This window comes from Panthera uncia, chromosome A2 (assembly GCF_023721935.1).
Source record: "Panthera uncia isolate 11264 chromosome A2, Puncia_PCG_1.0, whole genome shotgun sequence".
Taxonomy (NCBI): Eukaryota; Metazoa; Chordata; class Mammalia; order Carnivora; family Felidae; genus Panthera; species Panthera uncia.
Window position 1 is genome coordinate 107809592 of NC_064816.1, and position 23077 is coordinate 107832668.

The window sequence follows — 23077 nt, forward strand, 5'->3', positions numbered from 1 at the left end:
AGTCCTAGCATCAGCAATCAGACAACAAAATGAAATAAAAGGGATCAAAACTGGCAAAGAAGTCAAACTTTTACTTTTCACAGATGACATGATACTCTACATGGAAAACCCGAAAGACTCCACCAAAAGACTGCTAGAACTGATACAGGAATTCAACAAAGTCACAGGGTACAAAATCAACGTATGGAAATCGGCTGCATTTTTATACACCAATAAGAAGCAACAGAAAGAGAAATCAAGAAACTGATCCCATTTACAATTGCACCAAGAACCATAAAATACCTAGGAATAAACCTAACCAAAGATGTAAAAGATCTGTATGTTGAAAACTATAGAAAGCTTATGAAGGAAACTGAATAAGATACAAAGAAATGGAAAAACATTCCATGCTCACAGATTGAAGAATAAATATTGTTAAAAGGTCAATAATACCCAAAGCAATTTACACATTCAATGCAATCTCAATAAAAATTGCACTGGTATTCTTCTCAAAGCTAGAACAAAAAATCCTAAAATTTGTACGGAACCAAAAAAGACCCCGAATAGCCAAAGTAAACCTGAAGAAGACAACCAAAGCAGGAGGCATCACAATCCCAGACTTGAGCCTCTAGTATGAAGCTGTAATCATCAAGACAGTATGGTATTGGCACAAAAAAAGATACATAGACCAATGGAATAGAATACAGAACCCAGATTGGACCCACAGAAGTAAGGCCAACTAATCTTTGACAAAGCAGCAAAGAGGATCCAATGGAAAAAAGACGGTCTCTTTAGCACATAGTGCTGGGAGAACTGGAAAGCAACATGCAGAAGAATGAAACTAAACCACCTGCTTACACCATACACAAAAATAAACTCAAAATGGATCAAAGACCTAACATATGCGACAGGAAATCATCAAAACCCTGGAGGAGAAGGCAGGCAACAACCTCTTTGACCTCAGTCACAGCAGTTTCTTACTCAAGACATCTCCAAAGGCAAGGGAATTAAAAGCAAAAATGAACTATTGGGACCTCATCAAGATAAAAAGCTTCTGCACTGCAAAGAAAACAACAAAACTAAAAGGCAGTTGACAGAATGGGAAAAGATATTTGCAAATGACATATTGGATAAAGGGCTAGTATCCAAAATCTATAAAGAACTCACCAAACTCCACACCTGAAAAACAAATAATCCAGTGAAGAAGTGGGCAGAAGACATGAATAGACACTTTTCCAAAGAAGACATCCAGAAGGCCAACAGACACATGAAACGATGCTCAATGTCACTCATCACCAGGAAAATACAAATCAAAGCCACACTGAGATACCACCTCACACTGGTCAGAGTGGCTAAAATCAACAAATCAGGAAACTACAGATGCTGCCGAGGATGTGGAGAAATGGGAACCCTCTTGCACTGTTGGCAGGAATGCAAACTGGTGCAGCCGCTCTGGAAAACTGTGGAGGTTCCTCAAAAAAAATAAAAATAGCACTACCCTATGACCCAGCAATAGCACTGCTAAGAATTTACCCAAGGGATACAGGAGTGCTGATGCATCAGGGCACATGTACCCCAATGTTTATAGCAGCACTTTCAACAATAGCCAAATTATGGAAAGAACCCAAATGTCCATCAACTGATGAATGGATAAAGAAGATGTGGTTTATATACACAATGGAATACTACTTAGCAATGACAAGGAATGAAATCATGCCATTTGCAGCAACATGGATGGAACTGGAAGTATTATGCTAAGTGAAATAAGTCAGAGAAAGACAGATACCATATGTTTTCACTCAAATGTGGATCTTGAGAAACTCAACAGAAGACCATGGGGGAAGGGAAGGGGAAAAAATAGTTACAGAGAGGGAGGGAGGCAAACCATAAGAAACTCTTAATTACAGAGAATAAACTGAGGGTTGATGGGGGGTGGGGAGAGGGGAAAGTAGGTGATGGGCATTGAGGAGGGCACTTGTTGGGATGAGCACTGGGTGTTGTATGTAAGCCAATATGACAATAAATTATACTTCAAAAAAACATAAAAAGAACAATTAGACATGAAGAACTCAGTAACTAAAATTAAAAATACACTACAGGGAATAAATAACAGCTAGAGAAAATAGAATGGGTCAGTGATCTACAGGAAAGCATGATGGAAAGCCATCAAGATGGAACAGGAGTGAAATGGATAATAAAAACTGAAAATAGATTAAAGGAACTCAGGACACTATCAAGCATAATAACATTTGCATTAATAAGGACCCCAGAAGGAGAAGTGAGACACAGGGAGCAAAAAGAAGAAGTAATAGCTGAAAACTTTCTGAGTCTGGGGAAGGAAACAGACAACCAGATCCAGGAGGCAGAGAGAGCCCGTAACAAAAGCAAACCAAAGATGTCCATACCAAGACACACAGTAATTAAAATGGCAAAAAGTAATGATAAAGAGAGAATTTAAAAAGCAGCAAGAGAAAAGAAAAGTTATACACAAGAAACTTCATAAGGCTAACAGAGGGTTTTTCAGCAGAAACCCTTTAGACCAGAAGGGAGTGGCTTGATACATTAAAAGTGCTGTTAAAAGAAAACCTGCAACAAGGATACTCTATCCAGCAAGGCTATCATTCAGAATAAAAGGAGAGATAAAGACTTTCCCAACCTAAGTGAAAGAAATTCATCACCACTAAACATAATAACAAACATAAAGGAAGTAATCAATAGTAATATAATAATACGACAATAGTAGAGGTCTTTAACACCCCACCTCCATTATCCAAACAGAAAATCAACAAGAAAACAGTGGCTCTGAATGACACATTAGAACAGATATATCTTTTGGATCTATTCAGAACATTCAATCCTGTAACAGGGAATACACATTCTTTTCAAATGCACACAGAGAGTTCTCCAAAAGAGATATGTTAGCCCACAAAACAAGACTCAAAAAATTAAAAAAGATTGAAGTCATATTATGAATCTTTTCCAACCTTAATGCTATCAAAGTAGAAATCAACCACAAGAAAAAACCTAAAAAGAACACAAATGCATGGAAACTACATAAGAGGCTACTAAACTGAATGGGTCAGCCAAGAAATCAAAGAAATCAAAAAATACATGGAGATCAATTAAAATGAAAATACAGTGAATGAAAATAAAATGAAATGAAAAACATTTTGGGATGTTTTTGGGATGCTGTAAAAGGTGTTCTAAGAGAGAAGTTTATAGAAATACAGGCCTACCTCAAGAAACAAGAAAAAAATCTCAAACAACCTAATCTTAAACCCAAAGGAGCCAGAAAAAAAACAAACAAAACCCCAAACTGGTAGCAGGAAGGAAATAATAAAGTTTAGGGCATAAACAAACAAAAGAGAAATTAAAAAAAAAATGGAACAGATGAAACCGAGACCTGGTCATTAACAGGATCAACAAAATTGATAAACCTTTAGCCACACTCATCAAGAAAGACACAAAAAGAGAACTCAAACAAAATCAGAATTGAAAGGGAAATACCAACATCACAGAAATACAAAAGATTTTAAGAGATTACTTAAAACTGTATGCCAACAAATTAGACAACCTAGAATAGGTAACCTCCTAGAAACATACAACTGCCCAAAACTCAACAAAGTAGAAAATTTGAACAGATTGATTACCAGCAATGAAACTGAATGAATAATCTAAAAAACTCCCAACAAACAAAAGTCCAGGACCAAATGGCTTCACAGATGAATTCTATCAAACATTTAAAGAAGACAAAAATGCAAAATCCCTCAACAAAATTATTAGCAAAGTGAATACATCAATACTTTTAAAAAATTTATTCACCATGATCAAAGATTCAGTATTTACAAGTCAGTGTGATAACCCCATCAAAAAGAGGAAGGATAAAAATGCTATCATTTCAAATAATGCAGAAAAGGCATTTAACAAAGTGCTACATCCATGCATGAGGAAAAACCCGAACAAAGTAGGTTAGAGGGAACATACCTTAACATATCAAAGGCCATATGAGAAAAACCCACAGCTAACATCATACTTAATGGTGAAAAACCAAGAACTTTCCCACTAAGATCAGGAACAAGACAAAGATGTCTGCTATCACTACTCTGTTCTGGAAGTGCTAGCCATAGCAATCAGACAATGAAAAGAAATAAAAGGCATCCAAATTGGTAAGGAAGAGGCAAAAATTTCACCATTTGTACATGATACTATATACAGAAAACCTGAAACACTCCACCAAAAACCTACTAGAACTGATAAATGAATTCATTAAGGTCACAGTATACAAAATCAATATATAGAATCTGTTTTGTTTCCATACGCTAATAATGAAGTAACATAAAGACATTAAGAAAACAATCCCACTTATGATTGCACCATAAATAATGAATAAACTAGGAATAAACATAACCAAGGAGATGAAATACCTGTACTCTGAAGACTATAAAACATTGATGAAAGGGGAGCCTGGGTGGTTCAATCAGTTAAGTGTCCAATTTTGGCTCAGGTCATAATCTCACAGTTTGTGAGTTTGAGCCCTGCACTGGGCTCTGTGCTGACAGCTCAGAGCCTGGAGCTTGCTTCGGATTCTGTCTCCCTCTCTCTCTGCCCCGCTCCTGCTCACACTTTCTTTCTATCAAAAATAAACATTAAAAAAAAATTTTTTTTAAAAAAAACACTGATGAAAGAAATTGAACCCAACACAAGTGGAAAGACATTCCACGCTCACAGACTGAAAGAATCAATATTGTTAAAATGTCCATAAAATGTCCAAAGCAATCTATAAATTTAATGCAATCCCTTTCAAAATCCCAACAGAATTATTTACAGAACTATAACAAACAATTCTAAAATTTCTATGGAATCACAAATGACCCCAAACAGCAAAAGCAATCTTGAAAAAGAAAAACACAACTGGAGGTACCACAATCCTAGATTTCAAGTTATACTACAAAACTACAGTAATCAAAACAGTATGGTAGTGGCACAAAAAAACACACACACATAAGATCAAAGGAACAGAATAGATACCCTAGAAACAAACCCATAATATGGTCAATTAATCTTAAATAAAGGAGGCAAAAATATACAATGGGGAAAAAAACAGTCTCTTCAACAAATGGTGTTGGAAAACCAGACAACTACATGTGAAACAATGAAATTGGTCCACTTTCTTAAACCATACACACAAACTCAAACTGGATTAAGGACCAAAATGTAAGACTTGAAACCATAAAAATCCTAGAGAAGTGCACAGGGAGTCATTTTTCTGGCATCAACCCTAGCAACATTTTTCTCGATATGTCTCCCAAGGCAAGGCAAACAAAAGCAAAAATAAACTACTGAGACTACATCAAACTCAAAAGCTTCTGCATTCTATATTGTTTATTTCTGCTCTGATCTTTATTATTTCTCTTCTTCTGCTGGGTTTAGGCTGTCTTTGCTGTTCTGCTTCTATTTCCTTTAGGTGGGCTGTTAGATTTTGTATTTGGGATTTTTCTTGTTTCTTGAGATAGGCCTGGATTGCAATGTATTTTCCTCTCAGGACTGCCTTCGCTGCATCCCAAAGCATTTGGATTGTTGTATTTTCATTTTCGTTTGTTTCCATATATTTTTTAACTTCTTCTCTAATTGCCTGGTTGACCCATTCATTCTTTAGTAGGGTGTTCTTTAACCTCCATGCTTTTGGAGGTTTTCCAGACTTTTTCCTGTGGTTGATTTCAAGCTTCATAGCATTGTGGTCTGAAAGTATGCATGGTATGATCTCAATTCTTGTATACTTATGAAGGGCTGTTTTGTGACGCAGTATGTGATCTATCTTGGAGAATGTTCCATGTGCACTCGAGAGGAAAGTATCAGTCTGTTGCTTTGGGATGCAGAGTTCTAAATATATCTGTCAAGTCCATCTGATCCAATGTATCATTCAGGGCCCTTGTTTCTTTATTGACCACGTGTCTAGATGATCTATCCATTGTTGTAAGTGGGGTGTTAAAGTCCCCTGCAATGACCACATTCTTATCAATAAGGTTGCTTATGTTTGTAATTGTTTTATATATTTGGGGGCTCCCGTATTCGGCATATAGACATTTATAATTGTTAGCTCTTCCTGATGGATAGACCCTGTAATTATTATATAATGTCCTTCTTCATCTCTTGTTACAGCCTTTAGTTTAAAGTCTAGTTTGTCTGATATAGGTATGGCTACTCCAGCTCTCTTTTGACTTCCAGTAGCATGATAAATAGTTCTCCATCCCCTCACTTTCAATCTGAAGGTGTCCTCAGGTCTAAAATGAGTCTCCTGCAGACAGCAAATAGATGGGTCTTGGTTTTTTATCCATTCTGATACCCTATGTCTTTTGGTTGGTGCATTTAGTCCATTTACATTCAGTGTTGTTATAGAAAGATATGAGTTTAGAGTCATTGTGATGTCTGTAGGGTTCGTGCTTGTAGCGATGTCTCTGGTACTTTGTCTCACAGGATCCCCCTTAGGATCTCTTGTAGGGCTGGTTTAGTGGTGACGAATTCCTTTAGTTTTTGTTTGTTTGGGAAGACCTTTATCTCTCCTTCTATTCTAAATGACAGATTTGCTGGACAAAGGATTCTCGGCTGCATATTTTTTTCTGTTCATCACATTGAAGATTTCCTGCCATTCCTTTCTGGCCCGCCAAGAAGTTTCAGTAGAGAGATCCGTCAGGAGTCTTATTGGTCTCCCCTTATATGTTAGAGCATGTTTATCCCTAGCTGCTTTCAGAATTTTCTCTTTATCCTTGCATTTTGCCAGTTTCATTATGATATGTCATGCAGAAGATCAATTCAAGTTACGTCTGAAGGGAGTTCTCTGTGCCTCTTGGATTTCAGTGCCTTTTTCCTCCCCCAGATCAGGGAAGTTCTCAGCTATTATTTCTTCAAGTACACCTTCAGCACCTTTCCCTCTGTCTTCCTCCTCTGGAATACCAATTATGCGTAGATTATTTCTCCTTAGCGCATCACTTAGTTCTCTAATTTTCCCCTCATACTACTGGATTTTTTTATCTCTTTTTCTCAGCTTCCTTTTTCCATAATTTTTTCTTCTAGTTCACCTATTCTCTCCTCTGCCTCTTCAATCTGAGCTGTGTTTGTTTCCATTTTATTTTGCAGGTCATTTATAGCATTTTTTAGCTCCTCCTGTCTGTTCCTCAGTCCCTTGATCTCTGTAGCAACAGATTCTCTGCTGTCCTCTCTAAAAAAACTGTAGAGCAGATCAATGAAACCAGAGTTGGTTTTTTGAAAAAATAAACAAAATTGATAAACCTCTAGCCAGGCTTCTCAAAAAGAAAAGAAAGATGACCCAAATAGATAAAATCATGAATGAAAATGGAATTATTACAACCAACCCCTCAGAGATACAAGCAATTATCAGGGAATACTATGAAAAATTATATTCTAACAAACTGGACAACCTGGAAGAAATGGACAAATTCCTAAACACCCACACGCTTCCAAAACTCAACCAGGAGGAAATAGAAAGCTTGAACAGACCCATAACCAGCGAAGAAATTGAATCAGTCATCAAAAATCTCCCAACAAATAAGAGTCCAGGACCAGATGGCTTCCCAGGGGAGTTCTACTAGACGTTTAAAGCAGAGATAATACCTATCCTTCTCAAGCTATTCCAAAAAATAGAAAGAGAAGGAAAACTTCCAGACTCATTCTATGAAGCCAGTATTACTTTGATTCCTAAACCAGACAGAGACCCAGTAAAAAAAGGGAACTAGAGGCCAATATCCCTGATGAATATGGAGGCAAAAATTCTCAATAAGATACTAGCAAATCGAATTCAACAGCATATAAAAAGAATTATTCACCATGATCAAGTGGGATTCGTTCCTGGGATTCAGGGCTGGTTCAATATTCGCAAATCAATCAACGTGATACATCACATTAATGAAAGAAAAGATAAGAACCATATGATCCTGTCAATTGATGCAGAAAAAGCATTTGACAAAATTCAGCATCCTTTCTTAATAAAAACCCTCGAGAAGGTCGGGATAGAAGGAACATACTTAAACATCATAAAAGCCATTTATGAAAAGCCTACAGCTAATATCATCCTCAATGGGGAAAAACTGAGAGCTTTTTCCCTGAGATCAGGAACAGGACAGGGATGTCCACTCTCACCACTGTTGTTTAACATAGTGTTGGAAGTGCTACCATCAGCAATCAGACAACAAAAGGAAATCAAAGGCATCCAATTGGCAAAGATGAAGTCAAGCTTTCACTTTTTGCAGATGACATGGTATTATACATGGAAAACCCAACAGACTCCACCAAAAGTCTGCTAGAACTGATACATGAATTCAGCAAAGTTGCAGGATACAAAATCAATGTACAGAAATCAGTTGCATGCTTATACACTAACAATGAAGCAACAGAAAGACAAATAAAGAAACTGATCCCATTCACAATTGCACCAAGAGGCATAAAATACCTAGGAATAAATCTAACCAAAGATGTAAAAGATCTGTATGCTGAAAACTATAGAAAGCTTATGAAGGATATTGAAGAAGTTATAAAGAAATGGAAAGACATTCCGTGCTCATGGGTTGGAAGAATAAATATTGTCAAAATGTCAATACTACCCAAAGCTATCTACACATTCAATGCAATCCCAATCAAAATTGCACCAGCATTCTTCTCGAAGCTAGAACAAGCAATTCTAAAATTCATATGGAACCACAAAAGGCCCCGAATAGCCAAAGTAATTTTGAAGAAGAAGACCAAAGCAGGAGGCATCACAATCCCAGACTTTAGCCTCTACTACAAAGCTGTAATCATCAAGACAGCATGATATTGGCACAAAAACAGACACATAGACCAGTGGAATAGAATAGAAACCCCAGAACTAGACCCACAAATATATGACCAACTAATCTTTGACAAAGCAGGAAAGAATATCCAATGGAAAAAAGACAGTCTCTTTAACAAATGGTGCTGGGAGAACTGGACAGCAACATGCAGAAGAATGAAACTAGACCACTTTCTTACCCCATTCACAAAAATAAACTCAAAATGGATAAAGGACCTGAATGCGAGACAGGAAACCATCAAAACCTTAGAGGAGAAAGCAGGAAAAGACCTCTCTGATCTCAGCCGTAGCAATTTCTTACTTGACACATCCCCAAAGGCAAGGGAATTAAAAGCAAAAATGAACTATTGGGACCTCCTGAAGTTAAAAAGCTTCTGCACAGCAAAGGAAACAGTCAACAAAACTAAAAGGCAACCAACGGAATGGGAAGATATTTGCAAATGACATATCAGACAAAGGGCTAGTATCCAAAATCTATAAAGAGCTCACACCCGAAAAACAAATAATCCAGTAAAGAAATGGGCAGAAAACATGAATAGACACTTCTCTAAAGAAGACATCCAGATGAACAACAGGCACATGAAAAGATGCTCAACATCACTCCTCATCAGGGAAATACAAATCAAAACCACACTCAGATATCACCTCACACCAGTCAGAGTGGCCAAAATGAACAAATCAGGAGACTACAGATGCTGGAGAGGATGTGGAGAAACAGGAACCCTCTTGCACTGTTGGTGGGAATGCAAACTGGTGCAGCTACTCTGGAAAACACTGTGGAGGTTCCTCAAAAATTTAAAAATAGACCTACCTATGACCCAGCAATAGCACTGCTAGGAATTTACCCAAGGGATACAGGAGTGCTGATGCATAGGGGCACTTGTACCCCAATGTTTATAGCAGCACTCTCAACAATAGCCAAATTATGGAAAGAGCCTAAATGTCCATCAACTGATGAATGGATAAAGAAATTGTGGTTTATATACACAATGGAGTACTACGTGGCAATGAGAAAGAATGAAATATGGCCCTTTGTAGCAACGTGGATGGAACTGGAAAGTGTGATGCTAAGTAAAATAAGCCATACAGAGAAAGACAGATACCATATGTGTTCACTCTTATGTGGATCCTGAGAAACTTAACAGGAACCCATGGGGGAGGGGAAGGAAAAAAAAAAAAAAAGGTTAGAGTGGGAGAGAGCCAAAGCATAATAGACTCTTAAAAACTGAGAATAAACTGAGGGCTGATGGGGGGTGGGAGGGAGGGGAGGGTGGGTGATGGGTATTGAAGAGGGCATCTTTTGGGATGAACACTGGGTGTTGTATGGAAACCAATTTGACAATAAATTTCATATATTAAAAAAAAAAGCTTCTGCAGAGCCAGGGAAACAATCAACAAAACTAAAGACAATCTATGGAATGGGAAAAGTTATTTGCTAATGGCATACCAGATGAAGGGTTCATATCCAAAATATAAGGATTTATATAACTTTACATAAAAAAAGACAAATAATCCAATTAAAAAATGGGAAGAAGGTATGAAGAGACATTTTTCCAAAGAAGATACAGAGATGGCCAACAGACACATAAAAATATGCTCAACATCATTCATCATCAAGGAAATGCAAATCAAACCAACAGTAGCATATCACTTCACACTTGTCATCCCAACGGCCATAATAAAAAATATAGGCAACAAGTGTTGGGAAGGATGTGGAAGAAAAGGAACCCTCACACACCTTTGTTGGAAATCAAACTGGTGCAGCCACTGTGGAAAACAGTATGGAAGTTGCTTAAAAATTTAAAAACAGAATTACCACATGATTTAGTATTTCTACCAATGGGTGTTTACCCAAAGAATACAAAAACAGTAATGTGAAAAGATACACGCACCCATGTGTTTACTGCATCATGACTGATGACAGCCAAATTACGCAAGTAGTCTGAGTGTTCACCAATAGGTCAACTGTTAAAGAAGTGGTATATATACTCAATGGAGTATTATTCTGCCATGAAAAAGAATGAAATCTTGTCACTTGCAACAACATGGATAGATCTAGAGGGGATAATGGTAAGTGAATTAAGTTAGAGAGAGACAAATACCATATGATTTCACTCATATGCAGAATTTGAGAAACAAATGAACAAAGAAGAAAAGAGACCAAAAAACAGAGTCAACTACTTAGAACTGACGGTTACCACAGGGGAGGTAGGTGAAGGGGGTGGGTGAAATAGATAAAGGGAATTAAGAGTGAACTTATCAGGATGAGTATTTAGTAATATGTAGACCTCTCAAATCACTATGGTAAACCTGAAACTAATATTGCTTACTATTTAGTTTTCACTAGAAAGTAGTTTCTAAGCATTAAGAATTCTAACAAATGTCATTAAGACTACTGGAAATAATGAAGGAAGCACTCTGTGCGCAAGGAAAATAACATGTGTTTTTGTTAAGAAAATTCTGAGAAATGGGAATACATTTTTGTTGAGGGAAAAGAAAGGAATTTGACCTAAAATGAGACTGGTTTAGAAAGGGAAAACTGGAGAAAATATGAATGTTAAAAAAAAAAAAAAAAAAAAAGTTGTAGAAAGTCTGTGAAAAAGGAATCTTTGCTAAAGAATGTGTGGTCAGGACAAAGACTGGAATTAATGAGTTTTAAAAATATACTGGTTCACGATTGGAGTTTGGTTTTTCTCTCTGTTGAAATGAGGATTATCCTGGAATATTGGTCTGTTTTTGACAGAAAAAAGTACAAGGTTTTTCCTTTATCTGCCCTGAAAATACAAAGTTTGCTATCAGGTCTTTACTTAATAAATTTAAATCTCATCAATACTAAAAGAGCTAAGTTCTGCTAACAACTGTGTAACCTTCTGTATATGCCTTTAGAATCTCTTATTGCCACCTAGGTTAAATAAGTTTTACGTTTTTAATGATTTGTGTTTCTTCTTAAGAGTGTGCTTTAAAAAAATTTTTTTTAATCATTTATTCATTTTTGAGAGACAGAGAGAGAGAGAGAGAGAGAGAGAGCACGCGGAGAGGGGGAGGGGCAGAGAGAGAGGGAGACACAGAATCCAAAGCAGGCTCCAGGCTCTGAGCTGTGAACAGAGCCCAACACAGGGCTCGACCTCATGAACCGTGAGACCGTGACCTGAGCCAAAGTTGGACGCTTAACCAACTGAGCCACCCGGCACCCGTTTATTTATTTTTGAGAGAGAGAGAAAGACACAGCATGGGCAAGGGAGGGGTAGAGAGAGAGGGAGACACAGAATCCAAAGCACGCTCCAGGCTCTTAGCTGTCAGCACAGAGCCTGACGCAGGGCTTGAACTCAGGAACCTGACGGAGATCGTAACCTGAGCCAAAGTCAGACACTTAACCAACTGAGCCACCCAGGCGCACCATTCAGCATGTGCTTTAAAACTTTGATATTTTTAACAAATTTCCCAAAATTCAAATTCTAAATTAAGTCTTTTTAACTAATCAGGCTTATTTATTATGGTATGTTAAACTACATGGGAAGCATTGTCAGAAACCTTTTAAGGTTCTACTGCATAAGTGAATGCCATGAAATCCCAAAATCCCAATAATCATTACTTGTAATTCTAAGTATTGAAGTATTGTCTATCCCAGAAGTAACCAAATTTCCTTATCAACTATAATGTTCATTACACTATAATGAACTCTCATCACATCTTTAACCATGCTCATTTTTGAGTCCTTTGTTATTTACAGTTACTGTTCTGATTTGTACTCCTACAAATGTGTTTCACCTTCAAGGACATTCATAGAGAGGACTCTTGACAAACACAGGTTTGTGATACCCTTAAGATAATAAAACTAAGCCAAATAAGAATTTCTGGGAACGGGAAAACCATACTCAAACTGAACAAGAATTAATAACATGACTAAAGGAATCAAGGAAGATTATTACAGTTTTTATGACTCGTTTGAAACATCACTGATTATCTAATGTTTGCTCTTTGGGATTTTAAAAAACATTTTATCTTTTTCCCCCTACCTGATCCCTCCTGAATTCACAAACTCTTGGTGAGTATTCTTACCCTCATGGCACTTAAGTTATTTGCATAAATTCAGTAAGAATTTCTTGTAACAGGTCACCATTAGAGAAATTGATTCTATTACCATGGCTTTGACTAGAATGTCACATTTGAGAAAGACATGCATAGACTCAGATATGACCAGAAAGCTAAGGAACTAGGGTTGACTTTATGGTGCCAAGGAAGCCCCCTAGAATAACTGCCCTGGCTGGTACCATGCTTACAAGGTTCCTGGAGCCTTACGAGGTTAGGTAAGGAAGGTCACTTCCTGGCAGGCTCAGGAACCTCAGAATATTTGGGGGACCCCGAAAAGCGAGGGAGCATTTCATTTCTTTAGTTATTACAAGCGAGTCTGATGGCAAGTATTTGGTTTGGCTCTTTGCCTTGAAAGGCTTTCAAAAGCTCGATCTGAAATTCCTTATGAAAAAAAAGTTCCAGCAAAGCAGATCTGAGAGAACATGTAAGGCCAGTTACTATTCTTGCTGTACTTACAAAAATATTTGGGCCAAATTTGTGAAAAATGGACTTGTTTTACAAACATATTAGTCTTATTTTGGCTATTGTTGATGGAAATGAGGGTGATTTTGGAGAGAAAAAACTATGTTTCAGTAACATACCTCTATGGGTGTAAGATTCTAGTTCTAATTGTCCTTGCATGTTTCTTGTTTACCATACTAGCTGGATCCTGACTTCTAATGATTTCCTTGATTATTTGGATAATTTTCTGCCTGACTACTTACACACTATAGACCTGACTGAAAGCCATGAGACAACTGTTTAGCTGAACTGACCTGATTTACTTCATTATGAAATGTGTAATAAGAAGCGAAGACTACACATTAGAGTTCAAAAAAAATGGCTCTATGAAGGATAAAGGGCTCAACGTAATAATACCAGGGGCTACCTGTAACTGGATGAAAGACAGTTTCACTCCTTGAATCCTGATCTATGCCCCTTTTCAGCAGGAAGTAGCTGGAGTCGTCCCTGTCACTCAAGAGTGAGGAATGATGAAAAGTCAGGATGCCATGGAGACCAAACAGCTACTGTGTTGTTGCTAAATGAAGCTTTGCCATGTCTACTCACTTTGAAACATCTGTCCTACTGCTCCAGCCTGGCACTGCTGATGTCCCTCTGTCCCTGTTGCCTCAGGAACCGTCTCCCTCTTGTGAGCCATAACTTAAGGTCAAATTCACAATCACTTCGAGGCTGGGTCTTTGGAGAGGATCTCTTCTGCTGATACCTTCACTTGATGACTCACCTCTTTACCAAGTCACTGGGGAACTACTAAATGTTTTCTTTTATAGGTATATTAACCTCATGTGGCCATTTATATTACTGCTGTGACATAGGTATGCAAGCCAACTAACTCTCAACATCTTGCTCTTGGGCCATCACGGAAGAATGTCACGTAAAGACTGCACGGGCCATAAACATGTTGTGGGTAAAGCATACCAATGCTGACAATACTGACTCCAGGTTGGACCCTCCATCCTGTTCACGTCCAGGCCATCACCTCCCTCAGGGCTACATGTCCCGGGCCCCCTGGAGGTTTAGGTATGCCCTGACCAGAATATGGGAAGGCTTGTTGCGATCTTCCCTAAAGTTGTTTAGGTAACTAGTAGAGGTAATGTACTTTCCTCCCCGATCATTTGGAGTACATGTGGTGCCACAGGGTCTGTTAAGTGTTAAACCCTGTGACCTCACCACAGTGCCCTCTGCACATCCCTTCACACTCTATAAAATCTGTGGACTGAGGTCTAGACTTTGTGAAGAACAGCTGTGCAGCTACTTGGATCATCACCTGCCCAATCCCCTGGGGTCAGTAAGTTACCCTGAATAAAACTCTGTGTAAACTGTATGGAGTCACCTGCTTCGTTTTCTAATCTCAAAGTGCCTTCTCAGTTTAGGGGATACTTTATTGTGCATCCTCCACCTTCCAACACTCTCTTTTCCTTGTTTCTTACAAAAAGAGAAGCAAGTCCTCCTGATTCTATAGGATGGCCCCGAAATCTGTAAATCTAACCATACATAAGTGGTTGACTGACATTACAATTGTTGGTATGTTCCATGTTCTGTCCCTACTTAGAAACACACAGTTAATGTGTGCTGCTTTATCAGCACTGAGTAAGCCAGAGTCTTAACCACAGCCCACAAGTAATGGTGGGGGTGGGGGTGGGGGAGGAGGGTGGAGAGTGCGCAGTCTTGATCTGCTCAGAGTGCAACCTGCTCCACATAGTCACACTGTATCGTTCGGTTACAAAAATTATTGTTCAACTGGTTCCTTGTATCTCTGGTATAAGGGCTCTGACGGGAGACACTTCAGGTGGCTTCCCCCTAGCCTGTCAAGTGGAGGCACTGATTGGTTACAGTAAGTGGTAAAATACATCAAACAGTTGCCTCTTCCCAGATTTTAGGACCATATTTATATCCTTAAGTCTTTCAAACCCATACTCTCTTATCATTTTTCTCTTGGACAACTGCAACAGTCTCTTAGCTGGTCTCCATGTCTACAGTCTCACCTTCCTTAAGCCATCAGCTAATGCTACCAAGTGTGGTTTCTTGAACTGTGTGTCTGATTATGTCCCGGAGATCACAGATTCGTACTACTCTCTCCAGAGTGCACCAAGTTTCGGAGTTGGGGGGCACACTGAAAGGATGAAGTGCTAAGTCTGCTTAAGCAAACAGAAAAAGGTTAAAAAACAAAAACCTAGTAGACAGGAGGAAATAAGCAAAATGGTCATCCTGAGTTGTCCCCCAAGCTGTCTTTGCCCTCCTCTCTCCAACTGCACACAATGTCCTTCCCCTAAAATAAACCTTACTCCAATTATATAGTACTTACAATTCTCTGACCGAAGCAGTTTATTTTATATCTACTATCCATTTGTTTATGCCACACCTTTTCCCTTGAATACTACCATCACAAAGAACCTTTCTCCTATTAAGTTGTTCTCAAAAAAGGTCCTAATATCAAATTCACTACTCTTTCAGTATAACTTACTTTGTTTCTGGCAAATTTTAACACTTCATTGGATTTACCTGGCTTACATTTGTATCTTTACTAGAGATTACAGTTTCTTCAAACAGGGATCTTGGTTTTTTGTTTTGTTTTGTTTTTTTAATCCCAAGTCCCTTATGTACAAAATAGGCACAAAAGTGGGTGTAGGTGTTTGGAGTAAGCTGTACATTCTAGACCTGCTTGATTCCTTAACTTGTTCAGGATCCTTTGAGAAAGTGAACACTTGGGTACTTTGCCCAAGAAAACTGAAAGGAAATTTCCCAGAGGGGAGGAGGGAGGGTCATGAAATTCCTTAAGAGCAACAAGGAATCCCTAGGGATTCCACTCACCCTCGTTTTAGAACCCTTGCTTTCGAGACAAAGTAGTCTTTAGTAGTATTAACGTACATATGCCCCCTCCCTCAGACCCTCCACTCTTGCAACTCCAAGAGTCTCCAAGTTTCTATTGAATATATTAACTTAAATGCACCACAAAGTTTTTTTTTTTCACTCCAATTAAGACTTAATAAACTGCTCTTAAAAACAAAACAGAAATATTGCTTCTCTCATCCGTGATCAGGCCCACGAGAACCCAAGGAAAATACCAGGGCCAAAATAAAAACCAGAAACTTCGTCATGGTTTACAAACAAAAGACTGTACTAATATGTACAATTTTCTACAGAATGAGAGACAATATGTTGAAGTAATGCATTCGAAACTCCCACTGTCAAATGGGAAAACACAGAACTGGCTTACCGGGTCTCCAGACCCCTGATCTATTCTTACCCATAGACGCCAGTTCTTTTTTTTTTTTAATTTTTATTTTTTAACGTTTATTTATTTTTGAGACAGAGACACAGCATGCACGGGGGAGGGGCAAAGAGAGAGGGAGACACAGAATCGGAAGCAAGCTCCAGGCTCTGAGCCATCAGCCCAGAGCCCGATGCGGGGCTCGAACTCGCGGACCGCGAGATCGTGACCTAAGCCGAAGTCGGACGCTTAACCGACTGAGCCACCCAGGCGCCCCCATACACGCCAGTTCTAAAACAAGCTTCCCCACCGGCTCCGCCCGCACAATTCACTTCACCTTCACGCTTCCCTTCTTGTCCATGAAACGGTAAGAACAGATCCCGACTAGGGACACACTGGAAATTTCAGCTAGTTGGAAACTCCATAACATCTCGAGTATAAGCTCGAGGTGGCCGGCGCGTTCTCTCCCATTCACCCCTTTTCTGCGACGCCATCAGCACGTCCACCAGCAACGCCCCCCCTCCCCGCGCCTAAAAGAAAGGGGGGCAAGCTACGTTATGGCGTTATCCGCTCCGCGGAGGAAAACACGGAGAGACTGATACCTCTCGGAGTAGCGCAGGAGTTCCGCATCGAGCTGTTCTCGGATACCGGTGCGTTTCCTGTTAAGGTAGCGCGGCGAAAGCGCGATGTGTCTTCGGTGCGGCCCCGCCACCAGGCAGGAGTAGCGGCTATTCACCAGCGCACACGCGGCAGCGTAGGTTGGCAGCTCTAGGCAGGGCAGGACGCCGGCCGGTCCCGCCACTGGTCCCTCAGAGGCCGCCTTCGGCGGCGGAGCCTCTGAACAACCCGCAGCCATGCGGCCTGTCAGGTTTCCCGCGGCGCGCGCCGCTTACGCAGGCAAAACCGCCTATCTCCGGACGCCGGGTTTCTCCGTCATCCGCCAGCTGGCACGCCCCTAGGAAATTTCTCTCCTTCAGATGCATTACGCACTTCTGACCAGCAGAGGGCAACCGCTCTTTCGACTGGGTAGCTAGGAGCCTGAGCGAATTGGAACGTGCTCCAAGGCAGGGCTGGCAAACCTACGTTTTCGCGAACGTCCTCGGTAGAGTTAGTATGTAGGTATAACAGGGATTCACGCTTTGATAATTTCCCGTAGTAACGTGGTTTGGTAAATTTTACAAGCGTGGACAGTACAGTAATAAATGTTAATATATTTAGGGAGTATATTTTCTGCAGGAAACTCAATCCTAAAAAGCAGCCCAGATGCCTCAAATACAATACATCTGAAAATAAAACCATCATCTCTCTCATCCCGCTTCTCTCTTCATTCTGTAATAACTAACTCAGGAAATCTTACCACCATTTTCCAAATGGCTCAGTCCAGCTGTCAACCTTGGAGCCTCTCTTGTACCCTCAAATATCAGATCAGCCCCAAGGCTTGTGGGGTCCAAAGTGGAAACATCAGTCTATTGGGATACTTCTCTCCGCTCTCGCTTCCAAAACTACAGAAGTGCCTGTGGATGGTCAAGAGGACACTCAGAGCACCTTCTCCGAAACGAAAATGTAACCATGACTTGTCCCCATGCATGCCCCATTTTTCTAAGGATAATACAGATTCCTTAATATGGCTCTTAAGTTACTTATAAGACCATATTAGGATCTGCTGTCAGCCCAGGAGTTAGATTTATCACACTTCCCATTTTACATTATCTGCTAGTCACCACCCATATTCATTCACTTTTAGCTTGCTCCCTCTCTTTTTCTCGGTTTCTGCTACCTGGTGGGAATATAGTAGTTTCTCTCATATGGGAAAACTCTAGCTTAGATTCTGCATTCTGTTCCTCTGCAGTTTACTACCACCTTACCTCTCCCTGCCCCCCACATAAGGATTAGTTAGGTCCCCCATCTTTGTAAATTACTACCTTCAAGCACTTGTTTTTATGTTAATTTTATGTCAGTTGCCTGTTGACCTTCCTTCAAAGACTCCAAGCTCACTAAGGCATGAACCATGATAACTGTCTTCTTCACCACTGCAACTCCCCTATGACTCAAAATAGCCAAAGCGTAGGAAATAAATATGGGGTAGTTTTATAACCCTTTGCATGCTCGTAAGACATTTGCTTGTTTGATTTTGAAAATTGTTTTCTAGGGGCGCCTGGATGGCTCAGTCCATTGAGCATCCAACTTCGGCTCAGGTCATGATCTCGCGGCTCATGGGTTCCAGCCCCACATCGCGCTCTGTGCTGACAGCTCAGAGCCTGGAGCCTGCTTCTGATTCTGCGTCTCCCTCTCTCTCTGCCCCAACCCACTTGCATTCTGTCTCTGTCTCTCTCAAAAATATTTAAAAAAATAAAAAAAATTGTTTTCTACTTTTTAGTTTTTTTTTTTTTTAAGTCCTGTCTTGATTGTTGGTTGCTATCCACAATCTGCATGATTTGAAAGAGGGAGAAGGTGATCTAGCCTACACAAAAATGTTCACCATTATGGCGTTACTTTAGCAAATCCACCTGTTTCACCTACCATGCAGGGAGGAAGGAAACAAGTACAATGAGATTCCCCGCACCTATCTCCCATCTCACACAAATCCACAAACTTCGTTTGATCAAGGGCCTATAGATAGACTGTACCTTTGTCTTTTGGTCTAAAATTTGATCAAAGTGACATGGGAAGTCAGGCATTGGTGTTCCCTGTTTCATGAAAAGCCCTGTCAAGTCAAAGTCATCAAACATGTGCTAAGAAAACCCCTTTTCTATAAGGAGAAGAGAGGTTAGATGTGACTTTGACTCTATGTCCACTGACCCCAAAGAAAAAGAGAAAAATGTCCCTGCAACTATCTTTTTTTACCATTGACCTCTTCTTCTCTAACACGCACACACACTCTATATTATGTTAGTTTCTATTCCTCAAAATCAGTGAATCCCTGGAGCAATATAAATGTGCAATAATTGGTAGTTTGCTGAAATAAATTACAATCTAATTTGTGGCATATGCTCTGATTTTTATAGAAAATATGCACATTTATATGATTAGAAAAGAATCTGGATGTATAAATTCTGTGTTAGTTATCTGGAGGGTGAATTGCTTTTTAAAATTGTGTGAATTTTCACATATTATTGTAATGAGTGTGCATTGTTTTATATCTTTAAAAAGTAGAAAATCAAGCAAGGGTTCCCAATGTTGATGATTTTGGTTGTTACAAGATATACTCAATTTTTAAACAGTTTAACATAGTGCAACGCAAGGAGCCTTGGGTGATAGAGTTACACTGAGTCTGAGTCCTGGCTCTGCCGCTTACTAGATGTGTGGCATTGGGCAAGTTCTTTCTTTTTTTTAATAAAAAATCTGAAATTGTTAGAGTAGACTTTACTGAAGAAATGGAATTAGTAAGTTTGAACTATGTGTAAAGGTTTACATAAGGTAGTTTCATATAAAGGGCAATTCAGATAAAAATGCCTTTGCATCAGTTGGCTTTTGCTGCATAACAAACCATCCTCAAATTGGGTGGCTTTAATAACAATCACTAATTCAGTTCAACATTCTGTGAGTAGAAATTTGGGCTGGGCTCAGCTGGACTCACTCAAGCGTCTGTAGTCAGCGGTGGGTGGTCCATGTGTCTCATCCTCCAACAGGCTAGAGTAGCCTTGTTTGCCTGGCAGCTGTGTACTTTTTGGAGCAAGAGAGAGTGAAGGAGTGCACCAGAGAAAACATGGCCTCTTGCACAATGCAGTCCAATGCATGAAATACTTATGATCTCAAGTACTTTGTCCTTTGCCTAAGAAAGGATCCAGGGCTACTTCTATCGTATACCAGGTGTGCACGGGAAGTCCCTAAAAGTGCCCCCGCTTGTCATACAGTAATAACAGTCCTGACAAGAAGAGTTTCATCTCCCTTATGCATTGATTTTATCAAATTATTAGCAGAAACGATGATTTCATCAACATCACCATGATCATCATCACCACAGCTAAACTTTATGACAAAACTGCCGGGCACTGTGGTACAAGTGCCTTAAACTAATCACCAACACAGGATCTTTATGCACTTATTACCATTATTAACTATTTTTACAGATGAGGAGACTACAATCTAGGAAAGATTTTAAAATGTTGGCCCCATGAAGGTTGCAATCCTGTCTGTATTGTTAAAAGCTGAAGGCCTACTGCCTAGCACATATTTCTTGAGTGAGCAAATGAATGAGTTTTCCAAGGATACACAGCTGCTAATCAAGGAAGCTAACCCAGGCATGACTCATTCCAGGCAAAGCTCATGCTTTGAATCCCTAAAAATCCTCACTTTTCCTATACACAGGGCCAAAGATGATAAAGGAAGAAATCTTAAGAGTCAAGAAAATGGTGGCTGATTTTAGTTAGCCTCTGCCTAAAAACAAACGGTAAAGTGGGAATCAGATCAAACTGGTAAATAATACCTTTTTAACAGGCTTGGCAAGATGTCAAAGAAGCACCACTTTGGGCCAAAGTGTGAGTGCTAGCCGTCTTGCAGAAATTCAGACAATGTGGCACAGCGGGTAGGAAGGGTAGGAACCGGGTGCAAGAGTCTGCTGGTTTGGGTCTCAGTCCTGCCTCATTCACCCTGGACAACATGTCTACTCTTTTTAAACTTCAACTTCCCAGTCTGCAGTGTAGGAGTATAATGATAGGGAGAAGCTGCAAGGAGTAAATGAGATAATGACAGTGTGATACTGAACATGGTGACTGGCCTATAGTAAGTGCTTAATAATATAGGCATGTTGGAGTCCATGAGCGACACTTCAGGTATAATATGCCTGGTGCAGCCTGATTAAGGCTGTAAAGCTGACTTTGTGAACAGGAGCTATGACTTCTTTGGATGAAGAGTGAGGCAGAGCCCTGGATCTAAGAGGAAAATTCATGTAACAGTATGAATAAACTGGGGAATAACTTGGTCCCATCTCCATGAATGAATTTTGTTTGTTTTGCTTTGGTGTTTCAGCTAGCATGATTAGTTTCAGCTCCTCATCAATGTACTTACCCCTTTAAACAATTTATATACATAAACATTTGATTCAGCTTAAAACAGAGTTCAAGATAATATCCTCTTAAAATATTTTACTGATAAAATTCACTGTAGATACGAACTATGTTTACTGAGATACCAATCTGCAATTTCCTTTGTCAGTAGGAAGAATAAAATAGCTTCAAACATACTGTCTGAAATAAAAATGTGTTTTGGGAAATAAGTTTTTAGTTGTTAAATAAATTGAAAACTACAGTACTTTGGGGGAAAATGCATGTTTAAAATTTGCCTAATGAGTTTTGGAAATGAAACAAACAAACCTAAGTCTGAACCTATACTAATAGATCAATTAGCTGTTGGTTGATGTCCAATTAGCTATTCTTGTAATTCACAAAATGTGTCAGCAGATGGCATATGTGAGCTTTAAATTTGTAAAGTTTCGCCTTAGCCCAAAGTACTGCAGGAATGGCAAGAATCAAGGCAAATATCTATTGGTGGCTTGTTTTTAACCTACAATCCTTAAAAAAGGAACTGGCATAAATTTTTAACTCTGAAAGCTCTTCCTATTTGCTTATTAGATTGCTTAACTGACGGATTGTGCACTGTGCTTACACTGAGGGAAAAAAAGAAGACATTGTATTTTATTGAATTTGTTAGATTTTATATTTTGCAAACTATAGCTATTGCTGAAAATACATAGAAATGAAGTAATTCAGATGTGTCTGTCTGTAAGTTAAGACACAACTGCTTTAATAATGTTTTGTTTTATTGGTAGTGAAACCATACCCCAGAGGATTAATGAGGTTGAAACTAGCAGTTTAAAGCTTGTTTTTCAGAGAACTAATTTCCCCTAACAAGCTATTGCGTTTTTTCAGACGCTACTAACAAATTCATTAGCTGTCTCTGCAGAAACCTGGACCCAAGGTCAACTGATATGGCTCCTTACCTTGATATAAGGAGTCCAAGTCCCCATCCAGTTGATAGCGGCTCTCGGCTCTTGGAGCATGCCCATAGTCCTTTCTCCTTGTCCTAAAACAATCTCCTGACATCAGGGGCTGAATCCTGCCTCCTTGCTGTCAAGTCTCCACCCCAAAGTGAACATGGGATATACGTTACATATATGTCTGCTCAGTGCACATACCCCATCTTTCTTCATGAATAGTCATAAGTTTTCCTGCCCTTTTCATCAATATGTAATCTCAATCCCCATGATTATAAAAACCTCGCTCTTTTCCCCTTCAGGTAGGAAGGTAATTGAGGCAAAACAGTATTTATAATAAAATTATCACAGTGATAAACAATTTTTGCATAACTTCTCTTATTTACAAGAGAAATAAGATTTGAGACTTGTCCTCTGGTCTCCTGGTTTGGCTGCCTCTTGAATAAACCCTTTCCTTGCTACACACCTGATGTCTCAGTGATTGGCATTGCTGTGCATCCATCAGGAAGATGGATTTGGGTTT

The 23077-nt window shown here is 39.4% G+C and overlaps 1 protein-coding gene across 1 annotated transcript in view; it reads right to left on the bottom strand.

The window, feature by feature from the left end:
* The window catches only part of POLR1F (RNA polymerase I subunit F), a 41479-nt gene extending 23970 nt beyond the window's left edge, over positions 1–17509 (bottom strand). The window contains exon 1 of the mRNA XM_049641593.1: positions 17225–17509. Coding sequence (XP_049497550.1) covers positions 17225–17478 — 254 coding nt within the window. The 5' untranslated portion in view covers positions 17479–17509. The remainder of the gene's footprint in view (positions 1–17224) is intronic.
* Positions 17510–23077: the final 5568 nt, after the last annotated feature.